The sequence below is a fragment of the Ascidia mentula genome, chromosome 1, assembly GCF_947561715.1.
Source record: "Ascidia mentula chromosome 1, kaAscMent1.1, whole genome shotgun sequence".
NCBI classification, from domain to species: domain Eukaryota; kingdom Metazoa; phylum Chordata; class Ascidiacea; order Phlebobranchia; family Ascidiidae; genus Ascidia; species Ascidia mentula.
Window position 1 is genome coordinate 26,734,009 of NC_138566.1, and position 21,115 is coordinate 26,755,123.

General features: G+C 39.0%; 3 protein-coding genes across 3 annotated transcripts; 1 reads left to right on the top strand and 2 right to left on the bottom strand.

The window, feature by feature from the left end:
* Window positions 1-283: 283 nt before the first annotated feature.
* LOC145904096 (sodium-dependent glucose transporter 1A-like) lies at window positions 284-10,110 on the top strand. Its single transcript, XM_082992340.1, has 10 exons — window positions 284-382; window positions 2,465-2,692; window positions 4,696-4,838; window positions 5,340-5,482; window positions 6,032-6,223; window positions 7,126-7,318; window positions 7,490-7,704; window positions 8,133-8,316; window positions 8,883-9,068; window positions 9,474-10,110. Exons 2-10 carry the CDS (start codon window positions 2,534-2,536, stop codon window positions 9,553-9,555), a joined length of 1,497 nt encoding a protein of 498 aa, XP_082848466.1. The 5' UTR covers window positions 284-382; window positions 2,465-2,533; the 3' UTR covers window positions 9,556-10,110.
* A 612-nt stretch (window positions 10,111-10,722) lies between these two features.
* On the bottom strand, window positions 10,723-18,272 carry LOC145913269 (WD repeat-containing protein 1-B-like). Its single transcript, XM_083000870.1, has 15 exons — window positions 18,202-18,272; window positions 17,812-17,933; window positions 17,514-17,660; window positions 16,718-16,809; window positions 16,463-16,643; window positions 15,715-15,825; window positions 15,355-15,491; window positions 14,796-14,881; window positions 14,597-14,710; window positions 14,082-14,164; window positions 13,610-13,795; window positions 12,987-13,091; window positions 12,350-12,544; window positions 11,992-12,133; window positions 10,723-11,512 (listed from the first exon to the last, which is right to left on the bottom strand). Exons 1-15 carry the CDS (start codon window positions 18,218-18,220, stop codon window positions 11,406-11,408), a joined length of 1,827 nt encoding a protein of 608 aa, XP_082856996.1. The 5' UTR covers window positions 18,221-18,272; the 3' UTR covers window positions 10,723-11,405.
* On the bottom strand, window positions 18,253-21,084 carry LOC145913259 (leucine-rich repeat and calponin homology domain-containing protein 4-like). The gene has a single exon (XM_083000859.1). The coding sequence runs from the start codon at window positions 20,816-20,818 to the stop codon at window positions 18,989-18,991; it is 1,830 nt and encodes a 609-aa protein (XP_082856985.1). The 5' UTR covers window positions 20,819-21,084; the 3' UTR covers window positions 18,253-18,988.
* Between the last annotated feature and the right edge of the window lie 31 nt (window positions 21,085-21,115).

Genomic DNA, 21,115 nt, shown 5'->3' on the forward strand with positions numbered 1-21,115 from the left:
TCTGCTATTTGTGAAACTCAGCACACCAATCTGTACAAGCAAACTTTCTCACAAGAAAAACTGTTACATTAACGACATTTTCGAATGTAAGTTTTTTTATCTTAACCTATATTTATAGGAGACGTTGATAACTGGTCAGAAATAGACGTGTTTATTGTAAGAATCTGACGAGATCCGCGACCTGCCCCCAGGGTCTTCACACACATAACTGGCAACAATTAATGTCATCTATTAATAAGTCTGGTAATTTTCTGTTGCTTTAATAACGTTTAACTTTTGCGAGATCACTTCATATTCTCGTGGAGAAAGTGTCTGCTACTCACGTGAGTCCTGGATGGGAACGGATATTGTACTGCCCCGGTTGGAAGCAAGGATAAGTTTGGTAAATATATGACATATCCGCTTGCCAAGTATATACTGGAGCTTAGATATGCTCCATGTTAGTTGGAAATCGTAGAGAAGTTGACAATAAGGGCGTCACCGACTAAAATCGTGATGCCCTTGCATGAATTCGGGTCTAAAGCAGTTGTAGTTGTCGTATTTTTGCGAAGTTACATTTGTTAGTTTATGGGCCAGTATGAAAACCAGTTGTTGAATAAAACCTGAAACTTTTCAGGCAGTTTAAAAAAATTGAAAGCGGTCTGTTTTAAGTAACGTTGTGCAACACTTTTTGCAAGAAAGACAAAAAACTATGGCGAAAATCTGAGGTTTTCAGAGGTCAGCGTTTCGACGAAAATTACAAGCGAGCGAAAATATTGATCGCCACAAAATTACCCAAAATACTTCGGGAAGGTCAATCAGGCGCATGGGGAAGTTGTTGGGTGTCGTTGACACGTAATATGGGGACGAAGCGTTCGACCGTTTTAAACCAATGCAAACGGGCCAAACCTTCCACATTTCAGGTAATTTTAGTCATGTTGCGGTCAATTGAGGATCTTCCGGCAATGTTGTTCTTTATTTCTCAGAAACAGTCGTGTTGTTGTTGGCACGTTGTTCATATTTTATTGTTTTTTTGTCTTTAAACGTAATTTAAAACCCAGTTCAAGGTGATTAGAAAGACTAAATTGCTGTGGTTGATTTGCCACTTAAGGTTCCACCGCACTCTAATTTCGCTTTGTAACAAAATAGGATGCACCAATTTTTGTAATTTTTCAAAAGTTTTGAATTTCAACCGCCGACCCCTGTATAGCAATCCTTGTGTTTCGTCCATACCGGCAAGAGATGCAGCGGACCGTGACCGTTGTTACACCTTTAACCACGTAATATCGAGTTATCGCTTCACTGCACACGACCCAACACTTTCGTTGTTTTGTGAATCAACGGTGTTATGAGAATACAACATAAACGGAAGCATTACAGGCACGGTCGCCGATAAAGATGATTGGGTTTGTAGGAATTTTTGTTGTTGTGTTTATGAGGTTCGGCTTCCAATTATCTAAACCTGGATTCTGTGGTCGATAAGTTGGTTCCTTTGGAACAACGGTCGGGGTATGTCGCGGAAAAGTTTGCCTAAAATCACAGCTTTCTCCACTTGAAACACAAACTATTGTTGAATGAGCCGCTATTTTCGGCGTGATTAAGTGTTTTCTAGTCAAGGGCATCCCTGGGTAATTTCCGGGCGACAAATTTTTAGTTCTACCCGCCCATAATGCGGAATCACTTTCCTATGTTGCCATGTCAGAAAACTGTGATGCCTTTCCACTTCTACATCAGGGCGTGAAATTGCTCTTGTACGGTTGTTCAGTATTCAAGCACGCTAAGGAATGCTAAGGTTTTACTGGAGGGTGTTTTTTTTCATGTGTAGCTTTGATAACTTGTCAGGTTAAAGTGGCTTGACGGCCACCATGACCGCGCGATCGATACAGCAGCTGATGAGATTGCCAAAAATGCCTTCAGCGATCACCTCATTTTGCGTAGGAAGCTTTACATTAAGTTTGCTGCTTTTTACACAAGCGCGGGTTGCAGTTATCTTATGGTGGGCGGCATAAGCTGACGTTCCATCGACCTTGACTTGACGCATGGTCGAGAAAAAGGGAAAATGGCAATAAAACATCGAGCGTGCAGATGTACCTGAGTACTGAGGGTCGAGTCGGGTTGTGATGTGTATTGGGAAGGTTGGGGAGAGATAGAGAGTGAGATAGAGAGGACGGGTGGTCGTTGTTACATAATATCTAGCTGTTTATATAACAACTTATTCGTGAAGCTGTTTTTATGTTTTCTGTCAAACGTTGTGTGTTCAGGTTAACGAAGATTCACGGTTTAATTCCTTTGGCAGATTTCCATAGTTGCAGAATGTGCTGCTACATGCCAAAGGTTTTATTGTGTAACGAAAAATTTGATAAAAACAAACTAATTTAAAACGGTTCTCTGAACAAAGCAACAGTAATTTCAGGCGGTTAACTGATGGTTAATTTTAGGTTATAAATTATTGCACGGATTAATGTTTCGTTATAATTTTGCACAGGAAAGTTTACTTGCAATATTTCTCTGACACTTTGACCTTGCGACTTGGTTGGATGCAAAGATATGCGGCATGTCAAACGGTGACGTCACTATTTGTTCTGTGGGAAAAGAAGAAGAGGAAAAACTACGGGAGGATGAAAAGGAGAATGATGAGGAGGATGTTGGAGAGATGAACGACGTACCGAGATACGTAGCCATGGCAACACTGGCTGCAGCATTCTTCACGATGGTAAGATGGTTTCCGGTTGCACGAAATTGACATTTTAAGCACTTTATGTTTGTTTGTCCTTTAACCTTTGCTGACAGACATTTTATAGAGCACAGCGTATAATGTGAAATGCGTGTCGTTATTCACCTGTGTGTAGGTAGTTCTTCCCGGCAAGTACCGGACATTCATCCTAGTTTGTATCTTTCTTGACTGACATTTTTATACAATCACAACTGGTTTCAAACCCGCCAACCTTCTCACCAAACTTTGCAACACTGTAAGTTGATGACATCACATCAACTGACGCCATACACTAGTACGAGATCTCGACGTCCATCAGGCCTTTTTGCCCGGGGCCGCCTAAAAATCACCAGCGGAGATATTATATTTATTCCGATTACACGACATTAAAGAATCTGCGTTAATTCCAATCTGTGTGCGACTCGTGATGAGAAATTTCTAAACCCAAAAGCAGAAGCAAAAATTGCGAGGTAAAAGAAGTCGCGCTAAGCTTTATACGTACGTCGTGCGCGTCGTTCACAATGAAAAGGAGAATGTCCTAAATCACCCGTGACTGCTGGGAGCAAATATTCGCAAACCAAAATTCAAAACGAACATCCAACTGAAAATACATTCCTTGGCGGTTATTAATGGTAATTAGTGGCAAACCTAACTGTTTGAGGAGATTTTTATAAATCAGGGGACCGTAAATGTTTAAACATTGGATGTTTCCGGTTTTATACTGAAAATGTTTGTTGTTCGCAGCGCAGTCGCGTTTAAAAGTAAAACTATTTCGCTCCCTATGGCTTACTTGAGCCGCTACGTATCATCTTATCATATAATCTATCAGACTATTATATGAGTTCCAGGCCCTCTTTATTTCTTTCAATTATTAGAGCCTGCGAGATTTACTGAGATATGGTAAATTCACACGGCAGACGATTGTCGAACTGTGTTCATTGTTACTCGCGCGTGCGCCAAACAATGACAGGGAGGTTGATCAATGCTGAAGGATAAGTCTTCAAAGAAAAATCCGACAAAAAATCTCGCCTTCATGAAACCTATGATATTTGAATGACTGAAACGCAATTTAAACTTGGAACTGAGTGAAAAGTTAAACACTTATTTTTGAATTGTTTTTGAGGCGTGGTCGCAGCTGTGGGCCACCGTATGAATACTTACAAGTAGACGTTCAAGTTTAAAAGGATATTATTGTGGTATATGGACGTTGTCATGGTGTCACATGCGACATATGTTCATTTCAACCACAAACAAGTTCTTTAAACTTTCCACGCACAGTGAGATACACTCAATACACCTTTGTAACCGAAATAACTTGTCGGCTGCGTAATGCCCGCTTTTAGACCCCCAAACTTTAATCTTTACAATACCGACATTGAGTAAAGCGCAGTGCATTAGCAAACATACGTTCCTTTTATTGGATTTGAACGGACTTGGATTTTACACCAATATACAACCTTGTTGCATGGTCAACAAGTCTGACAATTTAATTTGAGCGATGCCGACATTCCACAAAATGAGATGAGAACTCTGTGCATTCCATGCAGGTTTATCACACTGCCTAAAGTGGGTGCGTCATAACCATATAGTGTTCACCCACAACTTACCTGTCAACCTCTACATCAATCAAAAGCAGTAGAGCCAAGACAATTCGTACCTGAGCCGCAGACTAGGCAACTATTTCGACCTGCTTTTGTCCTAAATGTCTCATCAGTGCAACTTGACTAGTGACGATTTTTACAGCTAAATAGTCAAGTACAGACACATACAGAGAGATTTCTGAATGATTATTGATAAATGCAGGTCTCAGGCAAAGCGATTTGACCAAATTGAGTCCAAATTTCTCAAAAATCCAAAAAGGGGATTTATGTAAGAGCAGAAGGTCAAAGCGAATTGAGATCGTTTTAGTTGAAATACAGGCCCTTCATTTTTTTTCTACTCGGAGAACCGGTCGTGTTAATGTGACAAGTTCCACTCAACCTATAGCAACCTTTCTATTGCAGGGGGTGAACTTGACTCTCTACGGTTTGACTCTGCCTTCCATTGCTGAGAACATGAACGAAACGTTGGAAAGTCTCTCACCCAGTTTGTCGATAAAAGGAGCCGGATATCTTATCGGTTCCGCTCTTGCTGGGAGCACAGAAGGGTGAGTTGGGACTTTGGATCTAAATCTGAGTTAGGAAATTGTCATTGGAGTTATTGGAGACATATTGCAACACGTGGCTATTGGTGGATATCTTGCTGCCCAGTCACTAAACTCATACAACAGTTTGAGGTTGTTTATTAAACCCTAGCTTACTTTCATTGCTGATGGTGACATTTTTTTTGTGTCTATAAATGTCTGAAGTGACGATTCTACTAAAGCGAAATTTATCTTCCGTTTTAGCAAACTAGACTGATTCTACTGCTATTTACTGCTATTTTTGTTGCCAGGCATACTAATTAATCGGAATTGCTCTTCTGGCACTTAGTAGACTGATTCTGTTTTCAAAGCCAGTGCACTTTTTGAACATTATTCACATTTTCTTAGCAAACATTGCGCAGATACGCTTAAAGTTCGTAACTAAACACATCTAATGTCCAACAACAACACTATATGAAAGAGGACTCTCTGGCAGCGTTAACAATTATCATTCGTTTTGTTCAGGAAGGTTGACATATACGCAATAGTCGTGACATCATTGCTGTTCACCGGGGTCGGACAAGGATTCACTCCTGTGCTTTTAAACAAGGTTGGATTTTTCGCTTTCCAAGCTCTCACCTCGGTCGGCCTCGGGATTCTTGAGACGAGTAAGTGGACGAATATTATCGTTTGCAAACCTTCCAAGATAAAAAACGAGCTTTAGGAAACTGCAAGAAACACTTGAATTCTGAGAAATCTTTGACATTCGAATAAAACTGTGGGTAAACTGTAGGTCTTAAGTCTTAACGAATAAAATTGCCCAATTGTGTTCAGAACATACAGTTAAGTATGAAAACGAGTAAGTTCAAAGCCGCAAATCAATTCTTTTTATTGCATTTTGTCATAACTTAAAACATCCACAGGATTTATTTGAGCAAATAAATGAAAGCAATATATATACCCCTTGAAACATCCTGTAGCTCATTTGGTAGAGCGTTGGGCTTGGTTAGCCCACAGACTCACCGGGAGCTTGATTTTTCAAATCTTGTTCCGACTTGTCGGGAAAAACTGGATGATCCAGCTAGGCTGCAATGCCTGGGCCGCCAAGTCTGAAAACCTCATGAAAGCAATATAGTGGACAATAAACGTGGATTCCGCTCAGTATTACATCGAAGTTTTGGTCGATTATTCCATGAATAATCGTATTTGTCTTTCAGTTGGCAACGTGTTGTGTTTGCAACTGTGGGGAAAACGTGTTGAGCCCCATCTCCAGTTTCTCCATTTCACTTTGTGCTTGGGTTGCGCTGTTACTCCACTCCTGGCCAAACCCTTCCTCAATGAGAATCACCTCCTCAATCACACACAGAATATGACGGAGTCACTAAACATGAACTCGACGAACTTTAGCGGTGAGTTGTTGTTGGTGCACATATAAGGGATCTGCATTAGGTCTGTTGCGCAAATTTAAAAGTCTGTCTATCATGTTCGTGATTTTTTCTTAAATTAACAACAGCATGTTGGCAATCAGTTCATTTTTTTCGTTTTAATGAGATTTTTTCATTTTGGGGGCAATGTACATTTATGATCTGTGAACAAAAGAAAAGTCTTTAATAAGTAAAAGATGTATCACTGTTTTCTGCACTGTCAGCTTTTTGTTCTCAGAATTATGAGTAAATCCGTGAGTAGCGTTTCTATGGTTCATCGACTTTTTAAATAATGCTGAAGTGTCACATGCGTTACATGCTGTCGCATGGCAAGACAGAATCGCCCCGCACTGTACATGTCCTGTATACTTAGCCATGGCGATCTCAGCATTTCTATCATAAGGTTTACTACAATGTATTGGCTGATGCCAGAGTGAACTTTTCAAATACTATTTATTTCCATGACGGATGTGGGAATAACTTCACACTTAAAGGTGGTCATTAGCCTGGATCTTATAAATATTTAACATTCCGTGACAAACTTACCCTGAGGGCACGAGGACGTTCGGACTTTGGACACGCTTAATTCTCTGTTTGTTTGCGAATTCCGATCGATAAGACCAGGATTTAGCGTTCCGCGCGAGCGGCTTTTGCTTATTTTGGAGAATGGGTAAAACCAACAAAACCATGGTTGCAACATAACAATAAAGCAATATTTTGAAACAACAATTTACAGTCACGTCATAATTGAACTACTTATCCCAAGTAAATTTTCGAATATATTTGAACAAAGACAATCCTAACGAAGGATAACAACGTCATCCGATACCAATTCCTCACTTATCGAAAACCAACATTTGTGATTGACCCACTTCAAACTTTTACAGGAACCGCAGCGGAATACGAGCGTCACATGATCGGCAACACCTCCACCCCCTACGTCAGCATCGTGTTCTTCCTCGCCGTCGCCATGACGACGATGGTGGCGGTGTCCTTCCTCCTGGTGAGGTTGCTCACCAAGGTCCGATATTCTCATTCCGAGCAGGCGGACACGATATCCCAGGAGGGGAAATCGTTCAGGTGATTTTGAACAAGTAGATTTTTAAGACTTGTTGCAAAAAAATCTTCTCGGAAACAGCGTAATTTATTTTATTTTTAACGTAGAATTATTAAACATTGCCGGAGACTCCTTAATATTTAAAATAACGTTTTTGAAAGATTTCCACTTCCAAAGAGTTTCTGTGTTCTTAGGTTCGGTCTAATCGCCTTCATCTTCGTATTCTACCTCGTCTACTCCGGAGTGGAAGCCACTTTCCTCACATTCCTCTTCGCATTCCTGGTCAGTGACGTGGAAGGAATGCGCTACAATAAAGACGACGCCTCAAATCTCACTGCTCTATTCTACTCCGCCGTCACGCTTGGACAGTTCTGCGCTGTTTTCCTGTCCAAAAAGTTTTCCCCAACAGGTAAATCCCCTTGGGAGAAACTGCTTTCCCTGTGTGTGTCTGGAAGTCCTGTAGAATCTTGCAGTTTTACGTTAACTGACTTTTGTATTCTAAAGTACACTGGTTTTCGCGAGTAAATCTCGCTTCGTGTAAATAATATTAAGAAAGTTAGTGTATTTCAAAATACAAAAGTCAGTCTTCTTCGAAGAGTGCCAAACCAAGAGGATTCACTTCGTGGACATAAGACTGATACGACACATTTAATATTTTACGTTAATCATGTGATAGTTTCGCTCTAACTAAATTAGAATCATATTATTCGGGTAAAACTGATGTTCACTCATGCATATTATCACAATTAGTCTCGAATCAAGTAAATTTTCCGACAACTTTAATACAAAAAAGTATCAAAACAATGTTGAGATCAAAACCTATTGAACTTTCCGCAGTGATCCTGGCAGGCGATCTCATTGCCATGATAGGGTCGGCGATACTTCTCTGCTGCCTCCCTTTCTACGCAACATCAGCCCCCCGAATTTTCTGGGTTGGACTTATCATATCCGGATTCTCTGGGTCCAGTATTTACGGCTCGATGTTTCTCTGGGCCGAACGTTACATCACTGTGAACGGGAGGTAACACTGATCTATAGGAATCTGTTCAGGAAATATCTTTGCAAACGTTAATGCTATAATTTAGTGTAGTATTCCAATTCAAATATACAATAAAAAAGTAACATGTGGTTGTCATGTTCACACATAAACAAAAACATCCGTGCAGATTTTTATATTACACAGACTTTAAGTTTGCCGAAAACTTTAAGTGGAATTTTCAAGAACTTGCGTTCTGGCACAGAAAATAAACGTGGATTTTGTCACATGAACAATATTGAACAATATCTTCTCAGTTTTTTTTGTGACAGAAGATCAGTATCTCATATTTCTGATTTTGTTTCATTACAAAAACATCAATTGCCACAAAGCAAATGTGTGAAGTGAGAACATTAGGTTTGCAGGTTTGACAGCCTAACTGCTAGGCTGCAATGCCTGGGTTGCCAAGCCTGCAAACCTAATGATCGCGATACGATAGCTGTGATCGCCAAGCAAGGACCTGCGCAGTGGGGTGATCCTGCCAATCATGCCATTGCATGAAATATTACTGGGAAGTGAGGATTTACGTTTACCTGTTCACTTTTTTACAGGGCCGCTAGCGCATTTATTGTTGGTGCTTCTTTGGGAGAAATGCTTCTCCCGCTTCCCGTGGGTCAACTGATCGACAACCAACCTTCCTACTTTCTATTTTTCGTCCTGATTTACGCCTCGATTCTGGGACTCATGTTTCTGGTCATGATTCGAGTCGCTTCGTGGAACGGGAAACGACTGAACCGGTAAAAACTTATTGGAAATTAGTGAAATGGAAATCAACCCAAACCCGCGGGTTTTTGGGCATCAGTTAACCAGGGGTGGCCTCAAACTTTGGAGCGCGGCCCATTTGGGTTCTCCCAGATATAATTTTTGTGTCGCGAAATAGAAAGATTTATGGTTGGACGTTTTTATGGTTTTATGATAATTAACGTGTGTGCTGAAGTTGTCGCATAAAAGGTTCTTTCTTGAAATAAGGTAGAGCTACACAGGTAAAGCTTGTTTCCTAACATCACATACACCTCTATAAAATATACACACTTTATGATCTCTATGTCTCAAGACAAAAGCCAAACTTTCGTCGATTTTCCGCCAAAAATTATTTTCCGGGGTTGTTGTTTTTTAGTTTCAAATTTTCTTTTATTTTGCAGAGAAAATCTAAATGTGAGTGGGGCTGCTCTCATCCGTTCTGAAACACAGAAATCTTATCAATCTGAAGAAGACGAGCAATGATTTTCAAAAACATATTAAATGCGTGTGAGTCCAGGTTTTCACCGCTGTACTCCTCTGTGCAGACTAACCAGCTTTAATTTAAATAAGAAACGACTTTTCTGACAACTTCAAATCTCTTCAACAAGTAATACGGAAATTACTACTACACCTGGTCACAAAGTTTTTTCCAAACTTGACCCACATATAAATATGTGTAAAACAGAAATCTGTGCGAATTTAGATGATTATGTGTGAACAGGGCAATCACCTGTTATTTTTGTTTATAAATTTGAGTTGAAATACTACACGAAATCGCATCGTTAATATTCGCACCGATTTCTATGTTACATAGGCTTATATGTGGATCAAGTTTGAAAAAAACTTTGTGACCCGGTGTAAAAGTATCTTCCAAGTAATGCTGACTAGTCGTAGGCGCTCATGCGCAATGAAGTACGACCTTTGACCCTGGACTCACATGCATGTGTGCGTAATATTGCGATGAATTTTGCAAAGTGTTCCAAAACCTCAATTCTTCATTCATTGTATTTGTTTTTAATAAATTGTTCATCGCATTGAGCCTAAAATAGTTGAAATGACGTCGAAAAATTATCAAATATGACCTCACGGGGTGTATTTACCAAACACACATCCAATCATAGAAGGCAACAGACTCAGAAAAACTTGGCGTAAAAAGTGTAAACTTATTAAGGGGCATCTTTTTGCAGCACGTAATTGAGTTGTTTCTTATCTAAAACAGATAATCGTCAATTATTACAAATTATATAAAGTTAGTGGCAATGACGCAAACAGTTACATTGTAAATTCTCTGCGACCCCATAGAAAACTTTTGGCATAAGAATCTCCCAACAGTCTTCCGGGTTTATGATTTTTCAGCAAAAGTTATACAAGAGAAAACCAAGTCAATTGTCGTCATGCTGCATTTCCATTTGGATAAATAGTACTGACGATGCCGAATTATAGGCGAAATAAATGTAAAACAAAACGACAAATGACTTGGGTTTTTTTCTTACATGACATGCTGACCTCCTACAGATTGAAGCTTCAAAAACAATCAGTCGTGCACTTAACCGCAGCTTATAAAAGCCCGAATTGTTCAAGTAGCGAAGCCGTTTGAATTTATACAACGACAGATTTAGTAGATTTTTGACAGAACACACTTGATGCACTAAGCACATACTTTATTGGTTTACAGCTTCACGAACTTTCATTAACAAACAAAGAGTTTGGCCAAAAAACTGGCCAATATTGTTTCCACGTACACCTTTTTTTACGTCAAAATATTACGTAAAACCAACGGCTCCAAAACAAGTCGAGAAACTTTGAGATCAGCCAAAGCTCAACTTCAATAGGTCCTTGTATTAGTGATGAACTTTAACTTGCCAAACAATTTAAAAGTCAATATTAACTACATTTTCTATTATTCGTAGAACCACAGAAAGTGTTTCATTTTCATCCAATTACTTGAATCGATATTGCAACAACAAAACTCAGCCAACCGTAACAATTATATAGGATTTTTCGAAACAATTTTCAGCCAATAATAAAAGTAGAATAGTAGCAGATTTTACGCTGCTCGTAATAATATCGTTAATATCCGACTACATGCATAACTTGGATATTTTAAAGCGGCAAAATACATGTAATGCGATGATGATTGGTTACTCGGTACAGATCAACCCACAAATCATTTAAATTCGATCAAGATTAGAGAGAATACGAATAAAAACAAACTCGCTGTAGCGAAGAGACAAGAAAGCGGGAAAAATGTCAAACTTGTGCCGCAAGAGAGCGCGGTCCAATGGGCAGCGAACCGTGACAATCTGTCATTGGTCGGTCAATAGGGCGGCGCATCAAAACGTCACGCTCCACTGGCGGACGGCGCAATCCTCGCCCACTGAGACGACCGTGTTGTCATCCAACCACGCAACGCCGTTCACAACTTTCTTCGGATGAGCTCCTGCCACAAACAACAAATTTATCGTTTGTTCACTGAAATTTCGCAACAAATTATTTGTCTGAGATGCTCCAGGTTCGAAACCCATAAGGGGTTCCATGAATGCGCAAAAGAGAAAAAAACATCTTTTGTTACTTTAACGTAGTGTTTGTTGTTTATTTGCACAGTTTACACTTCGTACTTTAAGGTAAATTATACAAGAACTACAGGTTAGTTTTATGAAGGGGGTCCACATATTACATTATTTTATAAATAGAACCGCAAAAAAATTTTCGCAACCGCAGTTTGAAATTGGGAAATTTATTCAGTGGAAATGAAAACATGCGACTTTTAACTGTCATGAATAGTAAAAGTGATAATGTGGCAGTCAGTAAGTCCCGTTAAACATGGGATGACGTTTGGTTTAACAATTTCAGTTTTGTTTATTTACAACTACTTAGAGATTGAGATTGAGATATGATGTACGAGGTAACCGGTCTTACCGTAGTACTTAGCGCTTGTTCCTTTTGTTGGGTCCCAGATGAACACAGAGGAATCGGTTCCACCCGAAGCAAGATTTTCACCGTTTGGTGACCAGGCCAGCGTCATAATTGAGTTACTGTGGCCGCTCAGAGTTTTCGGATTCTGCGAATGAATTTTGGATCATATTTGTTTAGCTTTGGAAATCCTTAGCGCACTACATTCAAACCCGACTCTATGGAATTGTACCAACCACTTACACGTTACGCAATCGTAATCTGTTAACTGTGGCGTACTATAGGCGTATCATAACACTGGGTGATATAACCTGATACGCTGGTCATGAAATAAAACCAGAAATTTGGAAGCGCAGAACCTTACCTCCAGTCCGTCAGCCATTTCGTAAACCAGAATATCTTTTCCATCGGCCAGAGCTAATCGGGATCCATCCGGGGAGGTAGCAGCAGCCATCAACGATTTATCCATTGGAATTTTCTTGTCACATTTAGTTACTGAGCAACCATCGATATTGTAAGTATCGCATGTGTTTGTCACGTTGTGAGCAGTCCCTTCTTTCTGTGGAACAAGTTTAAACGTAGTAGGTTGGACGGCGGCATAACTTTTTGTATAGTGTAACAATTTTTATTGCCAGACACACTAAACGGCTTCAATAACGAATAAAACTCACTGTTTTTAACAGCGTTTAGATGCAAAATACTTGAATCGTTAAACCCTTAAAGAAAGTTAACAGCTGTCTCAAAGCTCTGGATCATATTAAGAATTAACCATTTTTTTTCTTGGTTACCACGGCAACTCAGCCGACATCAACTTCACACAAGATTAAATATACAAGGACTTCTCGCCGCTCATATACTGCCTGCACTACAACACGTTTTCATGAAACTACTAATCTGCCACATGCAAACAACAATTGTGACATCATTATTGTTTAGAGTTTCGGAAAAGGTGATTAACCCTCCGGGGAATTCCATCAGCATTCCCACGTTCATTCTCTCACCTTCCCGCTCGCCAGCAGAGTTGAACCACACACTGTGATCTTGGCTGGGTAATCAGCGCTCCAGGGTTGGGAGGTAACTTTGCTTCCTCCTTTTATTATCACGAGCTGCGTTAGAAGATTTAAAATTGTGAATTCATTCGCTTGGGTGTGGGGTGTTTATGCACGCCAAATACTTTGAAAGCGGCATATTTTAAATTTAAACAAAACATGTGCTGCATTGGATCTAATCCTATCATACAGCCCTTTGTTGGCACTTAAAAAACAACCTCGACTGCTGTACCAGCTGCTTAAAGTTGATTTTCATCATTTCGGTTAAAATAAACAAATAAAAAGAACACATGGGTGCAGTTTGAACAATGATTCTAATCGTTACATGTAGTAAAAAAGTTTTGGTTTCGGCCGAAACCGAATAATTATAAAAACCTTAGTTTCGGCCAAATAAATTCGGCAAACCGAACTTTCGGTGCATTCCGTAATAAATTTCCACCTGTGCACGAGAAATGTGAAACGAGTCGTTCCAAAACGTCTGTTTTGAGGCCACAACACGTCACGCATGATGTGTTACAAAATTAGCGTGTTGAGTGTTCTTCAACTCACGCAAACCAACATTGAAATACCCTCACCTCCTTCTCACACGCAACTACAACAGCGCCATCGCTGGTGAAACAACAGCTTGTCGGTTGTGACTCGAGGGTGACGACGGAGCTGGAATCGAAATCACAGGAGTCGGCATCTGTGAATCGGACAGCGTTGTCCATCCCACACGATATTATCTTGTTATTCTCATCGTCGAACAACATACACATGATCTGGAAACAAGAAAACACTCTGATTACCAGTGTTTTATCCAGCTAACATTAACAGTGACGTAGAAGTTACGTAAGATTACCGGATGGATAGGGTGTTAAAGAATGAATAAGGTCATAAATTGTGCCACTTTTTACAGTAAAACAATTTACTTTCATGGTTTCCTACAATGTAAAGTTGGTGTATTTCTATGTTTGATTTCATATACGGAGAATTGTTAAATACTTAAAGTTGGGAAATTAGAGTTCACATGAATTCTACAAACTTGCTGCATATGGAAACCTTTACCTTTGATCCATGACCCTTTCCTGTGAAACGTGTTCCCTCTCCAGTCGTCGTATTCCACTTCACGATACGACCTTCGAAACTTGCTGTAAAAAATGATTCTTTCATGAATTTGTTTTTAAAAGTACGATAATAAAGTGATATATTCTGGTTTAAATGTGATCAAATGGAAAGCAGATCTTGATCAAGCTGATTATAAATGATAAATTTTTTTAAAGAAATTTATTGTATTCATAATGTTGTTATGATTAAAAATACAATGCATTTGTGTTCACGCTACAGATGCAGAAAGCCTAACAATTTCTTTTACATACTTTTACACAAAAATACAACAATTACTTGCTAAAAGTTTAAAGAAAAACTTCAATCAATGTAATCAACATAAATTTACTTTTCTTTACACATGACACCTCTCAATCCATGGTAAGAGGCAGACATGGGTTAGCTTACACCAAAAACTTATCAAGTAACAAAAATTATCATTGACTGGAAACTGTTTACGGCCAAATAAAACCTACCTGAGTAGATGGCATCTTTTTTGTTTGTTACGCAACAAACAATAGTTTTGTTGTGGCCGGTCACGACTCTCAAAGGCTTCGACGGATTGTTTCGATCCAAATAATTGATTTCACCTGAGGAAGGTTTCAACATTAAAACTCTGCACAAGTCAACAACACAAAATGTGCAAGAGGAATAAATAAAACATGTTGCTTTTACCTGACAGAGATACACTAATTAGGTGGTCACCCTGCCAGAGACATGCAAGCTGCTGATCCTCCATATCCTTTCCCATCACAAAGTGACTTTAACAAAAACAAACAAATATCTGTAATTTTATGGCAACAAATCAAATACAAGCCATGAGCCAATAATGATCAGACAAACCAAAAGTTTACAAAAAATGTGATAAACTAAATGAATCTTTTTCTTTGTCAGAAAATACTACAAATAATCCTCTATTTGAATAAGTGATACCGATGATGCCTGCAAACACAGGTGAAATATATGTATATAGAAAAAATATTAAAAAACACACGACTTAGGAAGGCAGGATTATTAATAATATTTTCTGCTAAATCTGTTACTGAGTCTCTGTTAGCGATAGAGACAACAGGCGATTTACAAACTTTTATTTTTCTTTGTCAGTTAGACTTTCAATTATATACCAAAAAACATGTTGCTGTTTGAACACGTCCTATTGTGACAGTTTGCATGAGACACCATAAAGACCATGTTATGTTTAATCATATTCGGCAGATAATATTTTGATACATACTTAGTTTGTTGTCGGGTTTCGATGTCCCAAATCTTAACACTTTTGTCAGCAGATGCAGACATTAATTCTTCACTGAACGGACTGAAACACAAACTGTAAACCCCACCGTCATGAGCTCTATCACCGCATTTATCAATCTAAACAATGGAAATACATTAAAACCAACACTGGATCAAATAAAATTCATGACCTCGCACAAACACTTTGACATAAATAGCATGACTCATACACTTGGTTCTTTAACAGTTACCAGTAAGCAGTATATATGTACTATTTGCATCCATTATACCAAGGTACCGTCTTGCCAACACAAGAATGGCAGCATGGCTGCACAGAACTTCCTGGTCAAGTATTACTCACATATTCAGAAGTTTTGCCATCCAAGATATAGATATGTCCGTCAGCATTGGACACAGCAAGGTATTTGCCATCAGATGAATAGCGGACACAGGTGCAAAAACGTTCACCTATCTACACAACAAAGTTCAATGTTTAATGTTAATTAAACCTTGCTAGGATGACTTTTTCAGTGCTTATTGCACTTATACTACAAACAAAATTTTATGAGCACAATAACATATATATCAACATATAACCACATTTTTACAAGCAACAAAGTTTGACTAGTAGTAGTAGGGCCAGCAAGGTTAAACCCCAAAATTACTGTGAATTATTACAGACTGTGAATGAAACATTGACATGTAACTTAATGCCACTAACTAACGAAGCACAAACATGTGTACATTGGCAGTGAGTTGAATGGTATGTGTATAATATCCTGTCTGGCACAGAAGCTCTCGAGGGAATTCCCAATCAACCCACAATGTACAGATGTTGCCATAACCCATACATTGAAACAAGCTTGTACTGCATACAGTAAACTATATGGTCACAGTTATATTCAATTGCTGATAAGATACTTAGATTCCACAAATAACACAACTGCATGAAGTATATACTAAAGTTGTTCCATTTTAAAATGTGTTTGTAAACAGCCATCAGTGTTCTACATTTCCACAAACAAACTGCTTATCCTGTTCCAATATTATTGGCCTAGTATATGCTTGTGGAATGTTAAAGCAAGAGGATTGTTTAAACAGCAACTTACATCAAATGTGGTTGTGTATTTAAAAGGTGGCCCCTCAAAGACGTAAGCCTTGAAATCCTCAGAGCCAATTGCCAAGCGGTACGGACGCGTTCTCTTTATATCCACCGAGTTAGCATTTTTTTGAATGTTGGTGATTTTTCCAACAGACGACCCAGTGTCCCAAAGAAATGCAGCTCCAAATCTGTTGAAATAACACATGTGTTGTACACATATCCGGTCTTAACTTACAACAATTTAAGGGCAACTGTTACTTACGCTTCTTTTCCTTCTCCACAAACAGCAATCCTCTTACTATCTACATCCCATGCCAGGTCAACTATCTTGCCTCCCATTATATGGAATTCGTTCTGAAAGTTTTTTTAAAAAAAAAATGCCAGGGTTGGTTTCAGTTGAGTTGTATTCAAATATATATTTGGGAATAATAAAGACAGAATGTATTTGGACTTGGCAGTGAATCACACATGCACTGTCATTTACTCAAATTTAATCAATTTGGATCGCGATCAGGATTCTGCAACCTGCTGTAGTAGTACTGGTGATGAACCAAGTATAGGTTGGAAACGTTTACTTGAAATGAATTACAGCATCTTAGCTTTGGTTTTTTTATTCAACGTGATCAGGACAAATATAGGATTGCAAAAACAATTGCCAGTGACTGAGTTTACAAATAACAGCATTTAATAAAGTTCTGTTGATACATCAAAAATAAAACGTGCTTTATGGCTGGTATGAAAATTAATTAAAATAACCTAATGCAAAAACTGCAGACAGGGTGTGTACACGCACTGTTTCGACCTGTAAGGTCTCATCAGTGCAGCTGTTGTGTGGCACTGATGAGACCTTACAGGTCGAAACAGTGCGTGTACACACCCTGTCTGCAGCTTTGCAATATTATGGCTTTTTTTGCACATCTAATGCAAAAAGTTTTAAAATTTAACAAAATCTGAGTTACATTTGAGGGAAGAATGGTGTGACAACAAACACAATACCAGAAACTTGTTAAGCACTCGATAAATTTTGCCAAACATGTGGAACCAGAGTAAAATTCTACCTTCAAAATGTGATCCTCCTGGTCAGTTGCCCAGATTCTCACTATGCCGCTGGCGTCCCCCGAACAAATATAATTGCCACTTGCAGAATACTTCGCGCAGCTTGGTGTTTTTTTGTGTTGCACATAACTTTCGTGATATTGAGGATTCTACACCCAAAAAAAAACAGTTGAAGAACATGTTCCATGCTAGGCTGAAAAACTTATTTCTTAATTCATGATTGTTTGCCAAGCACTTTAAAACGTAAAAGGTGTTTTAAGCACTAGATTATCATATATATACATATATATATACATTTACCTCAATATCCCTCATAATAACAGCATTTGCGCTGCAGTAAACAAAGTTTTTTCCCTTCGGATCTCCTCCGAGTACGAATGATGTCGCTCTTTGCGTTGGGGGGAGTCCAGCAAAACCAGCCTCTACCAAAAGATAATTCCGAATTACAATTGGTTAGTCTTGCTCACTTAAAGTGTTCAGTCTGATGCAGATAGTTTGTGTTATGTCAAAAGCAAGTGAATCAAACGTACAACAAGGGATTAATCGACACATATCTCAACAGTTTTTATGTTACAACAGAAAGGAACAGTTTTCGACCGAAAGTATTTTTTTATTGTACTGTATTGGTAACATGGTTTTACACAACATACTAAAACTTATTGATTATTGAAACCACTACAAGATACTTACTTTTTGCAATTTTGACCATCCTGACTTTTTACAGTTCAATATTAATTTAAGTTTTTCTGAAATGAAGAACAACAAACAATAAAGCTTCAATATGTGACAATTTAGTTCACACATCAATCAATAATCATACTCAGACAAACACAGTAAAAGCAGTGCAAAAAGAAAATGCTTAAATTCAACAGTCAGGCTCTTGGATAATACATGATTGTTAAGCCGAATATAACGACAATAACGAAAAAGTTAATCTGATGATAAAAGAAACATTGCACAAAAATCTTGTTTTGTATGCATACATAGCTATGCAAGAGCACAAGGCACATTTAAGCAGGAATTGTGTAATTTAAGCATGTCTCATTGGGTTAACTTAGGCAATACCAACAATTTAACAATGGAAAAATAATAATAGCTTTATGGAAATACACACAGTTTAGAATATGGGACTTAAAGCTTTTACCTATAAATGACAAAAAGCATAATTTTGAAGATGTTTTAGCAATCATGTGGAATGGAACTGCTGTTAAGTATAAAGGAACTGCCAAAAAGTGTTGTACAAAATCACACAGGGTATTACAAGGTTTAAATGTCAAAGGACTTCCATTTGAGGTCTGGTAAAAAATATTCACAATTTGCCAAACTTGGAACACAGTTTTCTTATGTAGACTTTCAAATAAAAAAAAAAGATTTTTAGCTCACACAGTTAGGGCTATTTAAATACTTTAAAAACACCCCAACAAGTAACTTTAGCCATATTTTCACCTGTAGACAACACATTAAATGCAGATTATTTTCAGCTTTGATTGCCTTGGTTAGGCCTTGCGGGTGAAGAAGGGGCAATTTTAACAGTAGGTGAAGAGAAGACGGCATCCGAGTGCTTGGAACTGAGTTTTAGTAGTTCATTTACTGTGTCAGATAACCTTGAGATACCCCTTTCATGCAAAATGTCTGCTGCATTTGGCAACCGTGACGCTTCCACACCAAGCTTTATACAAGCCTCAAGAAAATTATCAACATTTCTGCGACACTTCGCCATGGAGAGCTTGGGAACTGCAGGCGAGGGCACATGAATGGTTGGGATTGATCTCGCTTTCACATGGTTGGCTAAATGACATAAAACTACTCCATCTGTTAAAGCAGGAAGAAGGTCTTGGGGAAGAGGCATTTTTAATGTTGCTTCGATGGACTGACGAAGTTTTTCCAGTTTTTCCATTTCTTCATACACTTTCTCCGCTCTCCTTCGCATTGTAAATGTCAGGTGATCGTCCTTCTCAGACCTTTTGCGATTAATATAAGCTTTCCGCGGCTTAATGACATTCAAAAACTGTGCGTCAGGAGCAACATCAGTTCTTTGAACAGGACCTATGGATTTTATTGGGCCTGGTGCTGGAGTGTAACCTGGGAAACTTGAAGTCAAATTCACTTTGGCTTCTTTCGAACTCCTTCGGTTGTGATTCAAATTCCTCGGAACGTTTTCACTCGTCTCCTTGAAAACTTTAATCTCTCGATCCAGCTTTTTTACTGGGCTTGTCTTGGGTGAAGTGGGACGTTTGGTGGGGCTACCCTTGGGCGATGCAACAGTTTTGGGAGCAACAGGTGGTTTTTTCGGCTTTTCCGCAATGCCGTTTTGATTTGCCACTGGGGGAATTGGCTCAACACCAAGTTTCTCTTCGGAAATCTGGGATTGTAAAACATTGGTGTTGCAGGCCCTCTTCCTCGGAGATGAAACCGAAGAAGAAACAGAATCTGCTTTTCCTTCACTTTGAGAACTTCCTGTTACATCATCCAGGCTTGAATTTGTCAACTTATCGACGACATCTGCAAGTAGGTTTAAATTTGGATGAGAGCTTAAATCACTGTCTCTCGAGTTAGTTACTGATTCCGAGGTAATTGATGATTTTGAGGACTCAATTTGGAGATACTTGAAAAGATGGACCCGCCCTTTCTTGAGTACTTTTATTGGAGGATTTGTCAACGGATTTTGGTCCAGAATCAGTCGCTGTATAGATTCCATGTTTTGGAAGCAGAGTGGAATCTTTGAGATGCGATTTTCACTTGCATTAAAATACACCACAGAAAGGTGACAAAGTTCATGAGGCAATTCTATCAGGTTATTCCTGGAAACATCCAAATGTAAGAGGCTGTCCATTTTGCCAATAGTGGAAGGTAGGACACCCAATGCATTTCCGCTAACGTCGAACTCTTGACACTTTTTAAGTCTTCCAATTTCACCAGGAATGGAAATGAGGTTGTTATTGTTCAGTCGAAGAACTAGAAGTTCATTTAATTCACATATAGTGGAGGGTACATGTGTCAGCAAGTTATTACTGAGGTCCAAAACTTGAACTAACCTCAGTCTCATCAGAAAGTCTGGTATCACCTTGATAAAATTATACGAAAGAACAACATTCTTTAGGCAGTACCACTCGCACAAATCCAACGGCACTTCACTAAGTCCGTTCTTAGAAAAGTCGACCAATGTGAGGTCTGATAAGTCATGGTTTCCACTGCACAAAATTACATCCTTCAGCTTTCTATTGTTCAGTACAAGTTTCCCTGAATACTGAGCCTCGTCCAGTAGTTTTTCCGAATGTCGCGTGCTGGAGTGTAGGACCGAGATCATTCCGAGGGCTTATGTATAGGACTGCTCTGTGGTAAACACAATTCTCCCTTTGTAAACAAAACAGCATGAACAAAATTGGCCCGACGCCCGGAAAGTGCAAACTCCCTCCAAACTAGGTAATTTCAACACTTACCAGGGGAAAAAACCTGGCAAACAAGAGAACACTTCAATCTTTTATAGATATATCACATGACCTAGTGAACGTTGCGTCGAAACGCTACAATATTTTGTTTGCTGTAGGCCTCGAGTCCTCTCTGAACGGCGGTGGTTTTCCGGAAATGGCCAAATAAGGAGCGC

Excerpts from the sequence above, each read along its gene's own strand:
- LOC145904096 (XM_082992340.1), top strand. The coding sequence starts at position 2,534 with ATGTCAAACGGTGACGTCACTATTTGTTCTGTGGGAAAAGAAGAAGAG. Across the intron at positions 7,319-7,489 it reads CAGGAGGGGAAATCGTTCAG|GTTCGGTCTAATCGCCTTCA; the intron begins GTGATTTTGAAC and ends CTGTGTTCTTAG. Across the intron at positions 8,317-8,882 it reads TACATCACTGTGAACGGGAG|GGCCGCTAGCGCATTTATTG; the intron begins GTAACACTGATC and ends ACTTTTTTACAG.
- LOC145913269 (XM_083000870.1), bottom strand. Across the intron at positions 13,796-14,081 it reads GAAAGGGTCATGGATCAAAG|ATCATGTGTATGTTGTTCGA; the intron begins GTAAAGGTTTCC and ends TCTTGTTTCCAG. Across the intron at positions 11,513-11,991 it reads AACAAGCGCTAAGTACTACG|GAGCTCATCCGAAGAAAGTT; the intron begins GTAAGACCGGTT and ends TGTTTGTGGCAG.
- LOC145913259 (XM_083000859.1), bottom strand. The coding sequence starts at position 20,818 with ATGATCTCGGTCCTACACTCCAGCACGCGACATTCGGAAAAACTACTG.